We start from the raw sequence: 20,682 nt of genomic DNA, 5'->3' as shown, positions 1-20,682 counted from the left end.
ATGTCGCGGGAAGCCAGGCAGCCGCTGCTGGAAGCGCACAGACGGCGGCCTGGCCGGGGCGAGGCGGGCGCCGCCGCGATGCTGCGAGGCGGACGGCGCGGGCAACTCAGCGGGCACCGCCGGGCTACGGGGCCGGGCAGCCTGCTGGCCTGGCTGATGCTGGCATCTGCGGGCGCTGCACCCTGCCCCGATGTCTGCTGCCCCCACGGCCCTTCGGGGCTGCGCTGCACCCGGCCTGGGGCCCTGGATAGCCTCCGCCACCTGCCAGGCGCCGAGAACCTGACGGAGCTGTGAGTGTCTGACGGGCGAGGGGGCGCAGGGACAGGCGGGCATAGCAGTGCCCCGTGGGCACTGGCTTGCCGCTTGCTTGCTGGATCAGGAGGGGCGGGCGCGGCGGGAGGCTGATACCGTGCAGCCCGCGGCTGTGCCTCGGCTTTCCTCCGCTGCCCTGGCAGCCTCCGCAGTTACTGCCTGGAAGTTGGGCTCAGGGCAGCTGCGGTGCCAGCTTCGAGGAGAGGAAAGGGGGCTCTCTGTGGACCAGACCTGAGAGAGCCCAGCCTTCTAGAAACCGCTTTCTGGAGCTCAGCCAGGAGTCCACCCTCTGCCCTATGCAGGGGCTGGTTATCCGCAGAGACATCCCCCCCCCCCACCAGTTTGGCATCCTCACCATTTTCCTTTTCCAGGGAGAAATCAGCCCCCTCCCCTTTCCTAGTCATGACCAGGCAACACCAATTCTCTCTGGAATTGGGAATTGAACTGGAATAGGTGGGAGGCACTGAGGAGCCATAGCTTGGGGGTTGAGCTCTCTTCTTCCCACTTCCACCATCTCTTGTCCACACCACCTCTTGATTTGGACGTGGGAAATGAGAGCCCCACCTGGCTTCCCTCTCCCCACCCCATCTCCCTCACCACCCTTGTCTCCCTACTTTGGGCAGGGAGTCAGGGGCCTTGCTGAGAGACTCTCCTCCCTTCGGGACCGGAAACTAAGAGGAATCTCCAGCATTTGCAGTACTCTGACATCCTGCAGTAATTGGTTACAAAATACTCAAGTACTTTTTAGCAGTGGGTGAAACCTATGGGAGTATTCTGTACTTACTGGCCTAGAGGTACTCAAGCATCGCATGGTGGTGGCTGGAAAATACTCGAGTATTCTATGTGGCTGGCGGGGCCAGCAAGACTTCTAGAAGAAGAAAGGAACTGCTAGAATATTCTCCTCCTGTGGCCTGGGGTTAGCGAATGGGCAAGGAGCCCTGGCCTCATGTATGACAGGCTGGAAGGTATCTGAGGCAGGGGCCATCGATGTCTGGAAGTGACTTGAGCAGCCTGCGATAATTGGCACTGAGTTACTTGGGTATCTTGTGGTAATTAACAGGAAGGTACTTGATCTCTCTCCCTAATGGCCCTAGGGAGATGAGGAGGCAAGATGGCCTTGTCTTGGTCTGGACCTAGGTTTCTGCATGATGGGAGGGGGCCCGAGGTCCAGACTGTCACCCCCAGTCCCGTCCATTCATCACTCTGGGCCTTCAAAGCAGGGCCCAGGCTCCTGAATGTTCCCCATCAGCCCTCTCTTTTCCTGATTCCCTTCCAAGCCCCTAGTAGGTACAGCTGGGGGAGGGGGTGGAAGTGTGGACAGGTTGGGGCTGGGAGGGGGGGTGGGAGGCATGCAGGGTGGTGAGCTGAGCTGTCCCTCTGGGTGGGGGGGGCAGTCTAACCCCTGCCTCCGCCTGCAAGGTCCCCTCCTCCTCCCTCACCCGCAGAGCTAAGGAGGAGATAATGGACTCGAATAGACAGATTGATTATGAATCCAAACGAATGAGGCAGCTTTGAGCACGCTGCCTGACAGTTTGCACACACCCGGCCACACTACGTTCTCACCCCCTCCCGGGCTCCCTATAGCTCTAGGTGCTTTGGGCAGGGGCTGGTGGGGGGTTGGCAGGACAGGGACCTACTCTCTCAGAGTCACTGGAGTTTTACTCCCTAGACCTCAGGGGACTGAGGACCTGATGCCTGGCTGTCCTGCAGGGGCCAAGTCTGGGAAGGGCTGGCGGGGAGGGGTCATTCAGGCTGGTCCCGGTTCCCACAATTGAGGAAAGTACAGGGTAGAGGGGGAGAGTTCTGAGAACAGGCAGTGAGTCAGGGGCCCCGGTGTGTGTGGTGGGGGCAGGCCTGACGTGCCGCTGCAGGGCAGCTGACTTCTCAGGAACTCCCTGGCGTGCTAGATCCAGAAGCTGGACAGGGCCTGCGGTGTCAGAAATCCCCCAGCCCTGCACGCCTGCTTTTACTTCTGTCTTTCTCTTCTTCCCATCTTGCTTTCTCTGGCTCTCTGTGCTTATCTATCTGTCCCTCTGTCTCCATTTTCTTATCTGTCTCTCTCCTTGTCTGTCTCTGTCTCTGTCTCTGTCTCGCTGCCTGTCTCCTCCTGTCAGTCCCTTCCTCCTAGGTGTCCCTGTTTCGCTCTCTCTTTGTTTTTCTGCACCCTGCTCCCCACCCTCAGCCTTCCCATTGCCCTCTCACTGTGAAACACAGCCACTCGTTGCCTCTCCACTGTCCCCAACTCTGACTCCGTCCTCTCATTGCCCCTCTCCTCTTCCCTGGGTCCCTCCTGGGGCAGGGAGGGGCTCAAGGGGTCTCTGACTGACAGCCTCTATGCCTGTCGCTCGCTTTGCTGAAAGATGGCGGGGGCGATGGAGGGGTTGCTTCTTGAGTGTGGGGAGGCACCAGCTTTGAGGGGGAGAGGGTGGGGTGTGTGTGTGTGTCTGCCCCTGTGCGCGTGCACAGCAGTGTGGGTGAGCCCAGACGGTGGCCCTGAGCAGTGTGTTTGGGAGCGCGTATTTACATGGCCACAGGGCTTCCTTGGTGCTGGGTGGGGCAGTGGCAGGGATGAGCGCGGGCCGTTTGTGGAAGCAAGTGTTTCAGCGTGACCCCCTACTGATGAGTGTGTGCAGGAGAGGCTCTGTGTTTAAAAGCAGAGCGCCAAGCTGCAAATGGACTTGTGTGTGTTTGTGAGTGTGCCCACACATTCTCATGTGTGTGTGTGCGTGTGTGTGTGCGCGCGTGAGAGTTACGCAGCTACGTTTGTCCCCATGGGAGAGCGTGAGCATGCACATGGGCACGCCTGTGGGTTCGTGCATGCATGTGTGGACGTGTGTGAGGAGATGTGTCTCTGTGCTTATGTTTACACATCTGTGTGTGTGCATGCTTGAGTGTGTGAGAGTGTGCATGTGTGGTGGTGTGAGGATGCATGCATGGGACGGTGTGGCTGTGTGAGGTGGTGGGTCTCCATGCATATGAGGATGCACGTGTGTGGGCATGCCTGTGCATGTGTACGCGTGTAAACAGGTTTTTGTGTGACTGGGTGCATGTGTGCACACGCGCATGTGATTGGGACGGAGGGAGGTGGGTGGGTGTGGGAACTCGAGTGTGGGCCTGGGCCCCTGTGACTCCCATCCCCTCTCCCCACAGCTACATCGAGAACCAGCCGCATCTGTGGCAGCTGAAGCTCAGTGACCTGAGGGGCCTGGGGGAGCTGAGAAACCTGTGAGGGGCTCCACACAGGGCCTGGGGGACCAGAGGGTCAGGGAGGGCTCAAGGGGCCTGGGAGGGGCGTGGGAGGACCTGAGAGGCTCAGGACGGAGGGGCTGGCCGCTCAGTGAGCTCAGTGGTCTCAGGGGTCCAGGGTGGCAGAGAAGGCTTTGAGGAGGGTGGGGAGGGGTCCAGGGCTCAGCACGGGGGACCGGAGGGCTGGCATGGGCAGAGAGTGTGACCCAGGGGGGCTACGACCCTCGGTGTTGATCCTGCTGCACCCTCCCCAGCACCATCGTGAAGAGTGGTCTCCGTTTCGTGGCGCCAGATGCCTTCCATTTCACTCCTCGTCTCCGTCGCCTGTGAGTGGCCAGGGCTGGGCAGAGGGGGGGAGAAGACACCTAGGCTTGGGCGGCTAATGGGCTTGGCCCTCCCCAGGGAACTGTTCTGAGGAAGGCCCCAGCCTGGTCAGGGAAGTCGTTCCGCCCGTTCTCCTGGGGCCTTCTTCTCATCCACTTCAGGGATGGCGGTGCCCTCAGCTCCCACCCCTGCCCGCTGGAAGGTCCTTCTTGCTGTCTCACTTCCATGCTTCATGCTACAGGGACACTTCTCATAGGTGCCTGCCTCAGTTTTCTTCCCAGGGCTCAGATACACATCAGTCCAAAGGGAGCAAGGATCGGGAACAGGGCCCCGGGTTCTGGCCGGGACTCTATCTCCCACCTGCTCCCTGGCCCCTGGGATAGCCTGGGAGCTGGGGGATCAGATCTGCCACTCGGTGTACTCCCCTGGGAGTCACAGCCACCCTTTCCGTAGAGGAGGGGGAGGGGCAGGGGTGGGCAGGAGACACCTCCAAAGGAGAGACCCTTGGAGTCCCTGGCAACCCCTCTGAGGGTAGGAGTTCAGCTCCTCCTCTCACCACTGGCAGGTGGAGAGATGGGAAGTGTGGTGGGAGCCTGCCATTCAGAGCTGTGCTGGGTACTCTAAACGCTCTGTGTGTCCGTGATTTAGTAACAACGATGACAAAATGAGGTGATGTTACCCTCACTGACTGTGTACTAGGGCTTCAGTTAAAAATGTGTACTTGGGCTTCCCTGGTGGCGCAGTGGTTGAGGGTCCTCCTGCTGATGCAGGGGACACGGGTTCGTGCCCCGGTCCAGGAAGATCCCACATGCCGCGGAGCGGCTGGGCCCGTGAACCATGGCCGCTGAGCCTGCTCGTCCGGAGCCTGTGCTCCGCAACGGGAGAGGCCGCGACAGTGAGAGGCCCGCGTTCCGCAAAAAAAAAAAAAAAAAAGCATACTCAGTGACACCTCACGATACTTAGGTCGGTGAATCTTCACAATCAACCTGGTGAGAAAGGTAGTGTCATCTCCATTTTATAGATGAGAATTCTGAGAATCAGACGTGTTCAGTTTCTGGGCTGAGGTCACACAGCTGTAAGTGGCAGGACAGAGGCACACTCAGCTCTGTCTGGCGCTAAAGCGGGTAGTCTTTGTGATCCCCCTGTGGCGGCTACCCGCCATCTCAGCCTCCACAAACTGAAAGACAGCTAGGCAAGGGGAGGGGTCAGGGCAGGCCCCTCAGAGGCAGAGGGTCCCCGGAGTGGCAGCCTGGTGCAGGGTGCAGAGTCCTGGAGCTGGCCCCTCACCCAACTCCCTTTCTCTATCTTTACAGCTAGGGGGCTGGGGGCCTGGGGTCCCTTGCAGCCAGCTTTCCTTAGTCCCTGAGGAGGAGAAGGAAGGAGGAGTGGGGAGGGAAGCCGGGGAAGGACTCTGAGATCCTCACCACTGCGTCCGGCAGGCGGCAAGGGAGTGTGGAGGCCCCGTGATCCCCCTCCTCCTCTGGCCCCGTCCTGGGCTCTGTGGGCAGGCAGCACAGATGGAGCCCCTGCCCCCAGCTGGGGCCTCAGCACTTTGCCAGCTGGGGCCAAGGCTTGGGGAGGGGTAGCGGCTGTTCCCTCAGACCACCCCGCCTCCCTGGGGTCTGGGGAGGGGGTTCAGTGCGGTTAACCCTTGTTGTCCCAGGGAGAAGAGCAGGACTCAGAGAGCCCAACCGGTCCCCCCTCTCCAGTGACTCGTGGGCTAGTTGTAGTTGCCAGGGCTGGGGTCGGGGGAGCCAGATGTCAGCTTCCTCCTGGCTCCTCCCCTCCCTCACACTGGGTCAGAGCGAGGTCGCTCGCTCACAGGGTCTGTCTGCTCTGTCTCAACTCCCGCAGGGATCTGTCCTTCAATGCTCTGGAGTCTCTCTCCTGGAAAACCGTCCAGGGCCTCTCCCTACAGGAACTGTGAGTGTGGGGACTTCCAGGGTCAAGAGCAGCAAGTGTGTGTGTGTGTTTGTGTGTGCGTGTGCGCTTGGGCACTTGAACCTCTGTGTGAAGGTATGTGTCGCTGTGTCTGTGTGGAACTTTGGGGGTGGGGTGTTCTCTCTGGGGCCGCGTGTTTGGCTGTCCATATGCATGTTGTGAACCCCCCCATCGAAGCAGGAGCAGCAGGCCCACCATTGAGGTGGTGATTGCCCTGGGCACATTTGGGGTGGGGGGTGTAGAGCTGGCCTGGACAACTGATTGCGTGTGTGCTTGGGGGGCTGGGGGCTGGCATGGTTCTCGGGGCCTGTGCACACCGGCATATCCGCCCACAGTGTTCATGGGATGGGTGGGACGGCAGTGGTCCATGTTTGTTTGGAGGGCGCCTAAGGCCTCTGGGTCACCCCGGAAGGCTGTGCCCTTCTCTCCTTGTCACCCTACTTGGAGCCCTCACCTGGCTTGTCACCCTGGGGAGCCCAGGTGAGGGAATTCCACGTAGCCCACAGCTGGCTATCTTTGACTTTCAGCATTCTATTCTATAGGGGGGTCCATGAGAGGAACTTCTCCCGTGTCCCCACTCCTTCACCTCTAGACAGTCCACCCTGCTGTCTAACTGCACTCCCTCTTGCTGTAGTACTCCTTCACATCTGCCCTTCCCCTGACTCTCTTGGTGTCCCCCACACCCACCAGAGTCCTGTCGGGGAACCCCCTGCACTGCACCTGTGCCCTGCTCTGGCTGCAGCGCTGGGAGGAGGAGGGGCTGGGCGGAGTGCGGGAACAGAAGCTGCAGTGTCCCGGGCAGGGGCCCCTTGCCCTCATGTCCAACACCAGCTGCGGTACGTGCTGGAGGTGGTGTGAGGGGCTGGGAAAGAGCACCATGCTTGGGGAGAGGGCACTGGGCAGGGCTCAGGGGGTGAGCCCTGAAGAGGGACTGGGAAACGGGCATTGGCAAGAGCTGGGGGAAACTGAAGGTTGGGGGGCAGGGGCAGGGTCTCTGAGGAGGGTGGGAGAAGGAGCCCCGCCCCCAGCTCTAACGCCCCTCGGGCATCCTGGGCCACCAGGTGTGCCCACGCTGAAGGTCCAGATGCCCAATGCCTCCGTGGACGTGGGGGACGACGTGTTGCTGCAGTGCCAGGTGGAGGGGCAGGGCCTGGAGCAGGCTGGCTGGATCTTCACGGAGCTGGAGGAGTCAGCCACGGTGATGGTGAGAAGCCTTCCACCGCCCGTGCCCCCCTGCCCCCCTCCTGATTCGAGGCCTGCACAGAGCACAGGAGACAAAGACAGTGAAAGAGAGACAACAAATAAGAAGCACATAAAGGATGAGGGATGGACAGAGATGGTTTAGACCCCTGGGACTAAGGCTTGTGCTGCTGGGCAGCCGCAGGCATGCACATGCCCTCAGGCCAGGCCCTGGCCCAGCAAGGACCCCAGGCTCCACCGATCCACCAAAACTTAGGTCCCCGCTCTGGGATCACGGTGCTGGCCACAAGAGAGAGGGTCACAGAGCCCTCACACATTGGAGCTGAGCAGGGGACCCCAACAGACCAACTCTCCCATCCACCTCCTTTCTAGATAAGGAAACTGAGAACCAGGGACAGGGCACAATATTTGCGGTCCTGCACCCAGGCCAGTTCTTGGGGGCCTTTTGGTCATTTTCTAGAGATTCTGGAAGCAACTCAAGCATCCTCTTGAGTGTGTGATGAGCATATTAATAAAGGAGGCACAGGTCTGGTTCCAGCTCTCTCACTAATTAATGCTTGGAGTGACTTTTGGAAAAATCCCTCAGTCTGCCTGCATTTTGGTTTTCTTGTCTGTCAGCTGAGGAGGTAGACATGATGGCCTTCTGATGTCCTGCCTGCCTCTGGGCACTCTCTGGCCTCTTATTCAGATCGGTCTTTGGGCATCTTCCCAGGTCTTGCCCTTTGTCCTCAGGCTGGCGACGGGCAGCTGAGAGTAGCTGTAGTTGACTCAGGAGGCCTCATGGACAAGGTCAGCAGGGGCCGACGCTGGGCTGTGCGCACCCAGAAAGCTGGCCCCTCATGGGTGGACACAGAGGGTCCAGTCCCTGGAAGAATCTGGGTCAGTGAAAGCAGCGGTGTGGTGTCCAATTTGGAGGCCCTCGCTTTGGGAGTGGAGTCAACCCCAGAATTGCTGGTGGCCCCTGGAACAATATTGAAGGAGGAACCACAAGCCACTGAGTGGTTCCTCCTCTCCCAGAGATCAAAGCCACTAAGAGTGAGTCATGGAAAAGGGGACAAGACAGAAGCAAGAGGCTGGGCATGACCATCTGTGGAGAGACCTTTGATAAGCTGTTTTGGGAAGCTGCAGGTTTTTGCTTTTCTCTTTGGGAGCTTTACATGTTTGCTACCACTTCTGTTTCCTGGAGACTTCCTATAGAAAAGCCATAGCCTAACTGGGTTAAATGGAGGGGAGGGGAGGCTGGTCCCCCTCAGGAGTGTGAAGGGTGGCAGAGCAGCTCCAAGGGAAGAGTTCGCGGGACCCCATACCCCAGGGTGACTTGGAGGAGATGGGACAGCCGAGAGAAGCTTAGGGCAGGGCTTCCCCTTGGGGTGGCTGGAACCCAGGCCTTGCATAAGAGGCTGCAGAGCTCCTCTGGAATCTTTGAACTCACATATTCCAGTGGAAGCCCAGAGAAACTTCACCTTTCGTGGTATTTATTCAAGGGATTCCACATTTACAAAATTTCCAGATAAATCAGATTTGTCCACTACTTCATCTGTTTTCATCATTTTATGAAAATAGCTTTCTAAAATGTCAAAAGGTCATTTTGTTTACCTCTCCAGCTTACAAAATAAGAAAATCTTGGTTCAGCAAGATTAAGAATTGTCTTAAGGCCATATAACGTCCATGGTGTCTTAGGAAGAGAATCTGAATCGGATTCAGTCTTTTGATGACGATTCAGAACCAAGTCACTTAGCTTCTCTCTAACTTCACTCTCTTTTTCCATCTGCCAAAGGTAGTCACCATGATTCTACCGTTGCTTCTAACTGCTGCCCTGTTACCAGCACCATCTCTTTGTTTCTGATCTTCCTTGGGCTGAGACTAAGTTTCTTAGAAATATGTGTAAAACAAGAATGAGTAGGTGGTGAGGTCCTAGCTGGTTTTCCAGTTAGTTGTGCATATGAAGTACTTGGGATTTGTGACATCTATTTAGCTGTTTAGATGGGTGGTTTTATGGCTTGGGGTACGTTGTGCCTATTTTGAGGTTATTGGTTGTGTTCTAGAGTTTTCAGATCATTAAACAAATGATCCAGGAGAACCTGCAAACAAGCTCTAAAGGAGGGCCGTTCTCTGCTATATTCTCCCCCACACCTTTCTCCTTCCCCTCCCTCCCGGCCTTCCTCCCTTTTCCATCTGGCCCAGAGGGGCTCCCCAAAGACATCAGCTCCAGCCACCCTGCCTCCAATCCCAAGCTAACTGAAGCTTTTCTTGATTTTCCCCTTTCTTCTCTGACCCAGCAATCTGGGAGTCTGCCGTCCTTGGGACTGACCCTGGCCAATGTCACCAGTGACCTCAATAGGAAGAACGTGACGTGCTGGGCGGAGAATGACGTGGGCCGGGCTGAAGTCTCTGTCCAGGTCAACGTCTCCTGTGAGTCCCAATGACTGCCCCTGAGCCCACCCCCATTCCTTCTTCCCTGAAAAGAGGATGTGAGCGTGGGGGGCTGCAGGAAAGGGGTGGGATGTGTGTGTCCACAGCTGCTCCCTCCCAGCTGTTTCCAGATTCCCATGAAAACCTGATCCTTTGAGGGAAGTCCTGGGGGCTCGTCAAGGCCAGAGGGATGGAGATGGATTTCTTTTTGGCCCCTGCCCAAGTCTTGCTACCTGAAGCCCTCAGCACCAGCTGCCTGCCCGTTCTCACTGCTCTGCTGTATTTCTTCATGTCCGTTCCTCCTTAGAACTTTTGCCCTACATCCTAGTTTTATTTTTTTAATTTTTAATTAATTAAAAGTTATTTATTTATGGCTGCGTTGGTCCTTAGTTGCGGCACGCGGGATCTTTCATTGCGGTGGGCGGGCTCTTCATTGCAGCGTGCTGGCTTCTTTCTAGTTGTGGCCCGGGCTTAGTTGCCCCTCGGCATGCGGGGATCTTAGTTCCCCCACCAGGGATCGAACCCGCGACCTCTGCTTTGGAAGGGGGATTCTTAACCACTGGACCACCAGGGAAGCCCCTACATCCTAGTTTTAAAAGAAGAAATTCCCCATCTAAGTTCCCCTTTAGGCTTACTGCCTAATTTCCCTAGGTCTGCCACAAATTATTTAAAATCTTCTATGTTATATACATTTTTCTTCTTGTGAAACATAACATACATAGATATGTACATAAAACATATACACCTTAAACAGTAATTATTCTTACCGGCAGTTCAGAAGACACTCTCTTCCTCTCCCCATTCAGAACCCCATCCTTCTCCTCCACCCCATCCTGACTTTTGTGATAATCATTTCCTTGCTTTTAAAAAGAATTTTACACACGTATGCTTCCCTATCAATATGGTTGAGTTTTGTCTGTTCTTGTACATTATATAAATGGAATCATACCTCGTATTATTTTGTGTCTAGTTTCTTCTGCTCAACATTATTATTTTTTAAAAGATTTATTTATTATTTATTTTTGGCTGCATCGGGTCTTAGTTGCGGGATCTTAACGGGATCTTTGTTGAGGCATGAGGGATCTTTCGTTGACGTGTGCGGGTTTTCTCTCTCTAGTTGTGACGCGCAGGCTCCAGAGCGCTTGGGCTCTGTAGTTTGAGGCACGCGGGCTCTCTTGTTGAGGTACGCGAACTCAGTAGTTGTGGCGCATGGGCTTAGTTGCCCCGCAGCATGTGGAATCTTAGCTCCCTGAGCAGGGATTGAACCTGCGTCGCCTGCATTGTAAGGCAGATTCTTTACCACTGGACCACCAGGGAGGTCCCTCAACATTATTTTTGTAAGATTTGTCCACGTTAATGGGAGTAACTATTAGTTCATTCAGTTCACTGCTGAGTAGTATTCCATTGCATGAGTGCTGGCTGGAATTCCAGTATCAATTGTGTGTGTGTATGTATATATATATATATATATATATTTTTTTTTTTTCTATTATTGAGGGGCTTTTGTTTCTTTCAGGTTGGGTCTATTTCAAACCCATATCTTTTTTCAAAAAGCTTTTAAACTGTATATATATATATATATATATATATATTTGTTTGATGTTTAGGCCCCCTTCCCGATCTTCTTTTTTTTTTTAATATATTTATTTATTTTTGGCTGTGTTGGGTCTTCGTTTCTGCGCGAGGGTTTTCTCTAGTTGTGGCAAGCAAGGGCCACTCTTCATCGCGGTGCGCGGGCCTCTCACTATCGCGGCCTCTCTTGTTGCGGAGCACAGGCTCCAGATGCGCAGGCTCGGTACTTGTGGCTCACGGGCCTAGTTGCTCTGCGGCATGTGGGATCCTCCCAGACCAGGGCTCAAACCCGTGTCTCCTGCATTAGCAGGCAGATTCTCAACCACTGCGCCACCAGGGAAGCCCCCGATCTTCTTAGGCTTGATTACACTTAATTTTTCTGGATCCCTCATCCAAAAGACTCCATGTCTAATGTCCATAAGCCGGTACCCTACTTCTCTAGGACTGTTACTTATTTTCTTTAAACCCACCACTTAAGTTCTTTAAGCCTGAGTTTTATGTACCTGCTGCCTGATTTATTTCAGATTTACTGTCAGCTTTCTCCAAAACGTCTCTCCTTATGAACCTCTTAGGGTCTGCTGACCAGTTTCTCTTAGGCCTACCCCCTGATTTCCAGCTGTCCACTCCCAGCCCCACCTAGGATTGGTCAGGCCCGCAGCTGCTCCCGGACTCTGTCTGTCCCCCTCTCTGGCCCACAGTCCCCGCCAGTGTGCATCTGCAGCCGGCCGTGGAGCAGCATCACTGGTGCATCCCCTTCTCGGTGGACGGGCAGCCCACGCCCTCTCTGCGCTGGCTCTTCAATGGCTCTGTGCTCAACGAGACCAGCTTCATCTTCACCGAGTTCCTGGAGCTGGCAGCCAATGAGACCGTGCGACACGGCTGCCTGCGCCTCAACCAGCCCACCCACGTCAACAACGGCAACTACACGCTGCTGGCTACCAACCCCTTGGGCCAGGCCGCCGCCTCCGTCATGGCCGCCTTCATGGACAACCCTTTCGAGTTCAACCCTGAGGACCCCATCCCCGGTGTGAGGGCCACCCTGAACCCTGCCCCCTATCCCTGGGTTCCACCTGGGTACAGATCCAGGTGTCCAGGGATGCCTGGCCCACTTCCTGCTGTGATCCTGACCTCAGAAGTTGGAGTGCCTGGTCTTGGACAGAAAGAAGCCTGGGGTTCTGGTGTCCAGCTCTGCGCTGTCCTCCTTTGCCCCTGCCTCCCCCAAACCCCAGGAGTCCTGAACCCCTGAGCTCTTCCATTCACTTGGGCTGGCTGAAGAGAGAGCCACGCACCAGGGCATCCCTGGCCCAGCTGGAAAAGGGCCACGTGCATCTTCTCCCTTGAGGTCCAGCAGCTCCACCTCCCCACCCCAGCCCCACCCACGAAGGGATGAGTCCCAGAGGGGGAAGGGGACGCACTGCTTTTTTCCCCATCTGATCGCTTTCTCTCCTCCCTCCTGCTGCAGTCTCCTTCTCGCCGGTGGGTGAGTAGCCCAGGCTGGAGGGCAGGTTCTGTCTGGTCCCTGGAGCTGCGGCTGGGGCAGGGGGTACAGTTAACCTGATCCTTGCGGGGTCAGCTGGGGCCAGGGTGGGGAGTCGGTAGAGGAGACACCGTGTGTGCCAAAGCCTATCCTTCCTGCCCTGTGTCCCCACAGACACCAACAGCACATCCGGAGACCCAGTGGAGAAGGATGAAACACCTTTTGGGGTGAGCGTGGGAAGTGGAAGCTCGTCCAGGACTTTAGATCAGGAGGCCGGGCTAGAGGCTCATCTGCATGTCGGTTCTGGTCAGAGCACAGAGATCAGTAGAGTCTGGCCTGAGCTTAATCAGCCCCCTTCACAGCCGTGACCCAGGGGAGGAGGAGGCAGGTCTGCGGGCCTGGCTCTGGGCATCTATGCAGGATGGAGAAACAGTTTGTTATGGGGGAGCTCTGAGAGTGCAGACAACCCCCAAATCTGACCACCCCACACCCTCAGGTCTCCATGGCCGTGGGTCTGGCTGTTTTTGCCTGCCTCTTCCTTTCTACGACGTTTCTTGTGCTCAACAAATGTGGACGGAGGAACAAGTTTGGGATCAACCGTGAGTTGGGGGGCTGCAGAATGGCTGTCTGTCAGTCCGTCCATCTGGCTTTGTTTCCTGCTGGCTCTTCCCCACTCTGTCCGCTGTGTGAGGGCCGGTGCAGACGTGGAGTTCTACAGAGTGTGTGTTTGGGGTATACGAGGACAGGCTATGGGGCTCGTGAGTATGAGTGTGTCGGTGCTGGAGCCGGGGTGGTTTCAGAGGTAGCATCTGCTAATTGGTGGCTGGATTGTAGTCAAACACTAAGTGGATCTGGGAGGTCTGGGCTCTGCGGGGGGAGCAGTGGGGGAGTTCTCTGGTGGCCCACGGGGCCTGGGGTTGGACAGGAGCCAGACAGAGAATGGCCATAGTGCCTTCCCTTCCTCCTGCCTGCTGTCTGGCTTCCTAGCTCTTCTGTTCCTCCCGTGCAAGTTATGAGGTGGGGTCACCTGGCACCCTGCAACATGACAGGAGCTAGAGCGTGTGCCTGGGCTGTGACCCCTCCATGTTACCGTGTCTCCTTCCAGGCCCCACCGTGCTGGCTCCAGAGGATGGACTGGCCATGTCCCTGCATTTCATGACATTGGGTGGCAGCTCCTTGTCTCCCAGCGAGGGCAAAGGCTCTGGGCTCCAAGGCCACATCATTGAGAACCCACAGTACTTCAGTGATGCCTGTGAGGGGCTGGGTCAAGGGTGCGGGCGAGCCTGTGTGTGTGTGTGTTTGCACATGTGTGTGTGCATATGTAGAAGCCCCTGTGTGTCATTGCCTTTGCCCACCCCAGGCCTGAACAAGCCTTCCCTCCCACCCCGCTGCCACCCACGTCCACATCATGTCACGGGGCTTGGTGAAGGTGTGAAGGCTCACTTTCAGTGTCCATCCTCCCCTTTGCCTGGAACCCCCTGTGCAGAGCACAGCCCTGCTGGACAGTCCTGTCCTTGCCCCTGTCCCATCCTTCCCAAGACTGGGGCTCTTGTCTGACCCTGCAAGCCCCCCGCAGGTGTTCATCACATCAAGCGCCGGGATATCGTGCTCAAGTGGGAGCTGGGCGAGGGCGCCTTTGGGAAGGTCTTCCTAGCTGAGTGCCACAGCCTGCTGCCTGAGCAGGACAAGATGCTAGTGGCCGTCAAGGTAAGACCTTGGCCAAGCGATATTGCTGGCCCAGGCCCCCCTCCCAGAGCACCATCATTCCAGGATGGGGTGCTCAGGCTGGTGGGTGGGAGGCTGGGGTCCGGCATGGTTCACACCTTGTGGGTGGATGGGTCACCTTGGATGTGGGGAGGTCAAGGCTGGGCCCTCACCCAGGCCTGTCCCCGCCCCTGCCCTCCAGGCGCTGAAGGAGGTGTCTGAGAGTGCCAGGCAGGACTTCCAGCGGGAGGCCGAGCTGCTCACCATGCTGCAGCACCAGCACATCGTGCGCTTCTTTGGCGTCTGCACCGAGGGCCGCCCGCTGCTCATGGTCTTTGAGTACATGCGGCACGGTGACCTCAACCGCTTCCTCCGGTATGAGGGCCCGGCCCTGGCGCTGGCCCCTGGCCCGTCGTCCCTTCCCTACAAGCACATCCCTGCTTGTCTGCTGAACTGCGGGGGGTGGGACACCAAGAAGAAGCAGGAAGGCCCTGTCCGCAAGGCAAATGTGAGGCAAATGTGTGAATGTGAGGAGAGTCCGTGCGGAGGACAGAGCGGCACTGTCAGGGAGGTTGCCTTAGCAGAAGTCAGGAGCTGAATCTTCAGGATGGGTGGGCTTTGCAAAGTGTGTGTGCACTTGCGTGTGGCACACAGAAGCCAGGCCTGTAGGAGGTGGCAGTTTTGATAACTACGATAACAGCAGTAACAGGCATTTATCAGGCGCTCTCCACGCTCCAGGCACTATGCTATATATTTTATAATTCATTCTAATTATGACTGTCTGTGCTTATACATATATGTCTGTATAATAATGTAAACATATACTTATTTTTCATAGTCTCCTAGCATATATGAAGAAAGTTACCAAAAATTCGTTTCTTTGGCTTTGGACAGAACAACTCTGATATGTTAACTAATTTGTACTGGTAATTTTAATAGCTTCAAGAAATGTACCCATTTCTCAGATGAGGCTTACAGAGGTTAAGTGACTTGCTCAAGGGCACACAGGTAACAAATGGGCCAGGGAGATGTGACCCCAGGCAGAGCCCTGCTCTCAACCCCTGACTGTGATGGTCACATATTCCCTTTGTCGAGTCCTACTCCGATGAGGTGGACCCCCTGTGAGGTTGGGGCAGTGTGAGGCAGGGAAAGGGACAGGGTTTGGAATCAACTGTGACTTATTAGCTGAGCCTACTTTGCCAAGTAGATTTCCTCTCTGACCTCAGTTTCCCTACCAGTAAGAGGGACAACGGGGGACTGTGGTTCTGGATGAGTGTGTTTGTACAGCTGATGGTAGTGATTTGGTCTCCAAACATCCCTTTGGGAGTGTCAGGTCATTCATGTAGCCAGGCTGCAACATTCAGCTGGGAGAGACCCCAGAGTGTGAGCTTATCTTGAGCATGGGGAGGAGCCAATGGAGGATGTGGAGAGGGAAGGAGGTGAGGGCAGACCTGAGGTTAAATGTGGAGGTGAATTGGTTCAGAGGAACCCAAGTCAAGAGGAGGCCAAAGGGGAGCCCTTCCCCTTACTCACCAGATGCGGTGTGGGCTCTGTGCTAGGGACCGGATGCAAGCCAGGATCCATCTGGGGTCCAGGATGGAGGAAAAGCAGCTTTATATAGTGGAGAGAGCACGGGGAAACCGAAGGAGGGATACAAGAAAGCTCCTAGATGAGTCTGGAAGACTTCCCCTAGGAAGGGCCTATTTCTATTTCTACTTGCCTCTGGGCCTCTACCTCTGCTTGGTACGCTGGCTCTCCTTCCCAGCCCCTTCACCCACCCCTGTCCCCGACCCCTTCAAGTGGCTTACCCACCTCCCTTCCCAAGGGCTTGAGTCTCAGTTTAGATGTCTCTTCTTCCATGAAGCCCTCCCTGACTTCTTCCATCCCTACCCTGAGTGCCCATCGGGTGCTCGCCACACTGCACTGCTGTAACCTGTTTATCTGCATCCTACCCTCCACTGTAGCTCTGGTGCTTGGCACGTTGGAGATGTTACCCGGAATAAGTGAAGAAATAAATTGTTGAGGAGAAATTTGGCCAGTAGGAAAGGGCAGTACTGACAAAACCTACAGCTCAGACAGCTTCAGAAGAAGGAATATTTGGGGAATGGAGATGAATGATCAGGTACTGGTCTAGAGGGATGGCTGTGGGGAGGAGGAGGGCATCCTGGAAACCTTTGGAAGGAAGGCTGGATACCGAGGGCAAAGGTGAGAGAGACAGGAATCGAGGACTACCAGATTTCAGCCTCACAGCCTGGGTGGGGGATGTTCCCTTCATTGAGGCAGGGGCAGGCCTGGGGGAAGATGTTGAGCGTCTTCGCAAGGGCTGTGTCGGAGGTGTACCCGGGCAAGAGATGTAGGGGCCAGTGGGCAGCTCCAGTGGGCTTGGAGTTCAAGGGGGCTGCCTGAGAGGAAGGCATTAATGTGGAAAGTGTGGGCACCAGTGGAAGCTCTAGAGGTGGGGCACACCAGCCGGCCCCCATCCCGGTCCCTCCAGACAGCTGCCTCCCCTGTTCTTTCCTTCCTACATTCCCTGAGTCCCTTGCCCCACCCCCCACCCCCCACCCCCCAGCTCCCTGGGCTCCCTTCTCTCAGGCTCCTGGGGGTTCTCTCCTCCCAGCCTATCCTTCTCCCTCACTCTTTCTCGAAGGTCCCACGGGCCTGATGCCAAGCTGTTGGCTGGCGGGGAGGACGTGGCTCCAGGGCCTCTGGGCCTGGGGCAGCTGCTGGCCGTGGCTAGCCAGGTCGCCGCGGGGATGGTGTACCTGGCGGGTCTGCACTTCGTGCATCGGGACCTGGCCACGCGCAACTGTCTGGTGGGTCAGGGACTAGTGGTCAAGATCGGCGATTTCGGCATGAGCAGGGATATCTACAGCACCGACTATTACCGCGTAAGTCTTTCACCCCGACCCCTCCCACAGCATCCAAACTGTAGACACGCTAATGCCGAGTCCCCCTCCAGTGCCTGCCCTTGCTGGGCACGCCCTCCTCTTCCTCAGGCGTTGTGGTGTCTGAGACTCTCTGGCTCTGGTTTTTAACCCTCCTCCTACCCCCTCGGCCCCCAGTGGAGGAGGGTCTGTCTCCACTATCACGGAGGGAAACGGGCACCATCGGTTTTTCCCTTTTAGCCCTGGGCGGGAGAGCCACTTCTATTTATTTTTAATGACGGGACTGGGGGCGGGTCTGCGTCATGCGTCAGGAGAGGCTGTCCGCGGTGGGCGCCCGCAGGAGGTGACGCAGCGCCCGCACGCCGGCAGGTGGGAGGCCGCACCATGCTGCCTATCCGCTGGATGCCACCTGAGAGCATCCTCTACCGCAAGTTCACCACCGAGAGCGACGTGTGGAGCTTCGGCGTGGTGCTCTGGGAGATCTTCACCTACGGCAAGCAACCCTGGTACCAGCTCTCCAACACAGAGGTCAGCCCCGCTCCACGGGTCATTCCCTGCCGGCCACCCTTTCCCCGCCCCTTCGGGTCGCTTTTTCAGGAAATTCTGTCCCCTTTTGCCCCTCATCCCACTGCCGGCAGGCCGGGCACCCACCCAGCATCCTGCTGACACTGCTCTCTCCACCCCAACCCTGTTCTTTTCTCACATTCTTCCTTCTCCTATTCTAACTGGCTCCTGGGGGAACCTCAAAGCACTTATAAATGGAGCCCAGACCTCCATCCCTAGCTGCATTTTATAGACCTAGTAGGCATCATCAGGGTGAAAGGGAGAAGCATGGAAAGAGGAACACAGCACGAGAGGGCCTGACGCTGCAACAGGGAGGCTGGAGGTTAGACTGTAAGAAGGATGGTCCTACACCTCCCCTTGCTCTCCTGGCTGGACACAGGTGTTCCCTCTCCCAGAGCAGCTCCCCCCACCCCCTCCTTGGCTCACAGCTGTCAGTTTCCATATCTCCTCCTAATGCAGTCTGCTCCCTGGAGGCTGGTGGCGTGGGAGAGAGGGTTATAGATTTTAATTTTCTCAAGCACTGAGAGAAGGAACGGAATTAGTGCCGCCCATAACCCAAGCCCTCTAATGGCGAGGGAGGGAAGAAGGTGGGAAGAGACGCCAGGCCCTTCAAGCATCTCCCTGCCACAGTCTCTCCTTCTTTGGATCCCTTAGCTGCTCTTGCCGTCCTTCCTGGAGTTTAACTTTGATCTTTCCTGCTGCAGTTGTCTTTTAAGAGCAGCTAGGTCCCCACAGAGTGGCACCTACAGAAGAGAAAAAAAGTGGGGTTGCCCTCTACCTTAAAATGCAAGCCAGCCACTTTTCAAGGCCTTTACCTTCAGCCCTGATCTGTTTTCTTTTTGCCCTCTGGAGCTGAGAGATGGAGAACCCTTCCCTTCTTCCATGCAGCCCTCAACACTAAACTGATGGATTTGGCAAATGCCTTGGCCCCTCCCCTTCCTTAGCCCACCTGGCAAGTCTTCCTAGGGTCTGATTCCAGCCCTTCGAGATACAATTCTACCCCAGCCCAACCCTCCCAGCGTCTCTCTAGCTTTAATCCTTCCACTGCTCAGTGTCAGAGTGGAAAGGAATCTTGGGATTCACTGCATCCTTTCAGACTATTAGTAGCTATGAGGCCCAGACATATCGTATGACCTGCCTTGGGAGCTTCCATGAGGCAGAGGCAGTGCTGGGTCTGGCCTCACTCTCCTGCCCCCAGCCCAGTATGCCCTCTTCTCTCTCCCTCTGGTGGCCCCAGGCGATCGAGTGCATCACACAGGGACGTGAGCTGGAGCGGCCGCGTGCCTGCCCACCGGAGGTCTACGCCATTATGCGAGGCTGCTGGCAGCGGGAGCCCCAACAACGCCACAGCATCAAGGATGTGCACACCCGGCTGCAAGCCCTTGCCCAGGCGCCTCCTGTCTACCTGGATGTCCTGGGCTAGGAGGCTGGCCCAGGGGCTGGGGCTGAGTAGCCGGAATACTGCAGCCTGCCCTCAGCGACCCCCACGGCTCCCAGCAGCCCCAGGGTGATCTCAAAGCATCTAACTCACCCTCAGCATGCGGGAGGGGACAGGTGGGGTCTGGGAGCGGAGGATGTTCCTGCTTCTCTAGGCAGGGTTCCGCAATAGCAATTATATTTATTATCCCTTGGCTGTGTCTCTTGCCAGTTCTTGGGATGATGTCGTTCTGGGAGGGGGTTATCGGGACTCAGGTAGGGGGATGATTCTCTGGGATCCTCCCCCTCTCTGCTTAACCTCAGCCACCTACCCCTACCGCATGCAGCTGTCACCTCCACCTCGTAGTTGTGGTTTGCCTCCCAGTCCCATGGTCATCTTGTCCGCCTCGCGGTGAGACAGCCTCAGGTCAAGCTTCCCGGACCTTCAGACCCTAATTGCCTATCTCTGTATTTCACTCAGGAAGGCTGCAGTAGGAGGGATTGAAGTTAGATGTGGAGGTGGACAGGATGGAAGCATTGGTGGGGTGAGTGTTCCTTGTATTGGTGCGCCCAGAACAGAGCAAGCACACAATACAACAAAAGGTTGAGAAAGAAAAGGGGGGCGACATCTTGCGTATGTGGGCGCATGTGTGCATGAGAGCACACATGCGCGTGCATGCGCACGTGTGTGTGTGTGTGTGTGTGTACATGTGGCAGGGACAGGGAAGGAGTAGGATAAAGGCATGGTTGAGGGAAGCAGGACCCCTTGTTCCTTCCCCTCTGTCACTCTTCTTGGCTCTAAGTGCTTTGAGATCCATACCTGGAGGCCAGGAATTGAGCAAGGTGGCTATTTCCTAAGGACCAAGCCATCTCCCCATTCCATTCTGCCCGAGGGAGGAGGTAAGCTCTCCCTTCCCCTCTGTCCCTTGGAACACCACTGGCCCGAGGCTTCTGTCAGCTCCGAGGCTGGGTGAGGTCCCCCACCCCAGGACCTGGGCCCTGCCCCCATCTTCCTCACCCTGGAGCCAGGGGGGAGCAATTTCCTCCCACCCTCAGCCCCATCACTTCCAATCACCTGCCCAGCTCCTGCAATAACCCACGCTCCCCATGGCTCCTCAGGGCTAATGGCGTGGCTGTCTCATGTCCCTGGGTGCCCAGCTCTCCCCACCCGCTGATTCAATCTGGGTCTTATCACCCCTAGGCCTAGCCCGATGGTGTCTGCCTCTTGTCCAGGCTGGTTAGTGCTAATGGAGGTCTGACCCAGGGCTGCGGGCTGATTGATGGGGGGGTCTGGTCCTTGAGGGCCAAGTTCAAAGGCCCTCCTCTCATGCCCTGGGCTGGGTGGGGCTGCTGCTGCGCCACCCCCGGGAGGGAGGGCTTAAGCAGAAGTGATTGGGAGGAGAGGAGGTTGGAACGTGCTGGGAGAGACAGGGTCAGGGGGTCAAATCCAACAGGTGAGCCCAGAGACAGTGCAAAGAGAGAGACAATGCAGACACAGAGAGGGACAGGACCTAAAGACGTGGGGACAGGCTGAGAGTGCAAACAGAGAAGGAGAAAGAGACACCCAGACGGATGGACACAGAGGAAGAGACGGAGGCACAGATGAGTGATGTAAACAGACACAGGTGG

The 20,682-nt window shown here is 56.6% G+C and overlaps 1 protein-coding gene across 2 annotated transcripts; it reads left to right on the top strand.

Annotated features, from left to right (window-relative positions):
- Positions 1-19,060, top strand: NTRK1 (neurotrophic receptor tyrosine kinase 1; the record flags this gene model as incomplete). Of its 2 annotated transcripts, XM_082669139.1 has the most annotated exons (17): positions 1-290; positions 3,463-3,537; positions 3,813-3,884; positions 5,737-5,805; positions 6,514-6,659; positions 6,885-7,027; positions 9,303-9,435; positions 11,706-12,032; positions 12,470-12,487; positions 12,659-12,711; positions 12,981-13,083; positions 13,590-13,736; positions 14,061-14,191; positions 14,391-14,563; positions 16,836-17,076; positions 17,443-17,601; positions 18,875-19,060. In XM_082669139.1, the coding sequence occupies 17 exons, from the start codon at positions 1-3 to the stop codon at positions 19,058-19,060; spliced, it is 2,466 nt and encodes an 821-aa protein (XP_082525265.1). The 2 variants fall into 2 exon arrangements, with proteins under 2 accessions (XP_082525265.1, XP_082525266.1); XM_082669140.1 differs by lacking the exon at positions 12,470-12,487 and having other exon boundaries at positions 79-290.
- Between the last annotated feature and the right edge of the window lie 1,622 nt (positions 19,061-20,682).

The sequence above is a fragment of the Grampus griseus genome (genome assembly GCF_964374135.1).
Source record: "Grampus griseus genome assembly, chromosome: 1".
In the NCBI taxonomy this organism is placed as follows: Eukaryota; Metazoa; Chordata; class Mammalia; order Artiodactyla; family Delphinidae; genus Grampus; species Grampus griseus.
The sequence above is the reverse complement of the archived record's forward strand: the minus strand, read 5'-3'. Positions and strand labels throughout refer to the sequence as shown.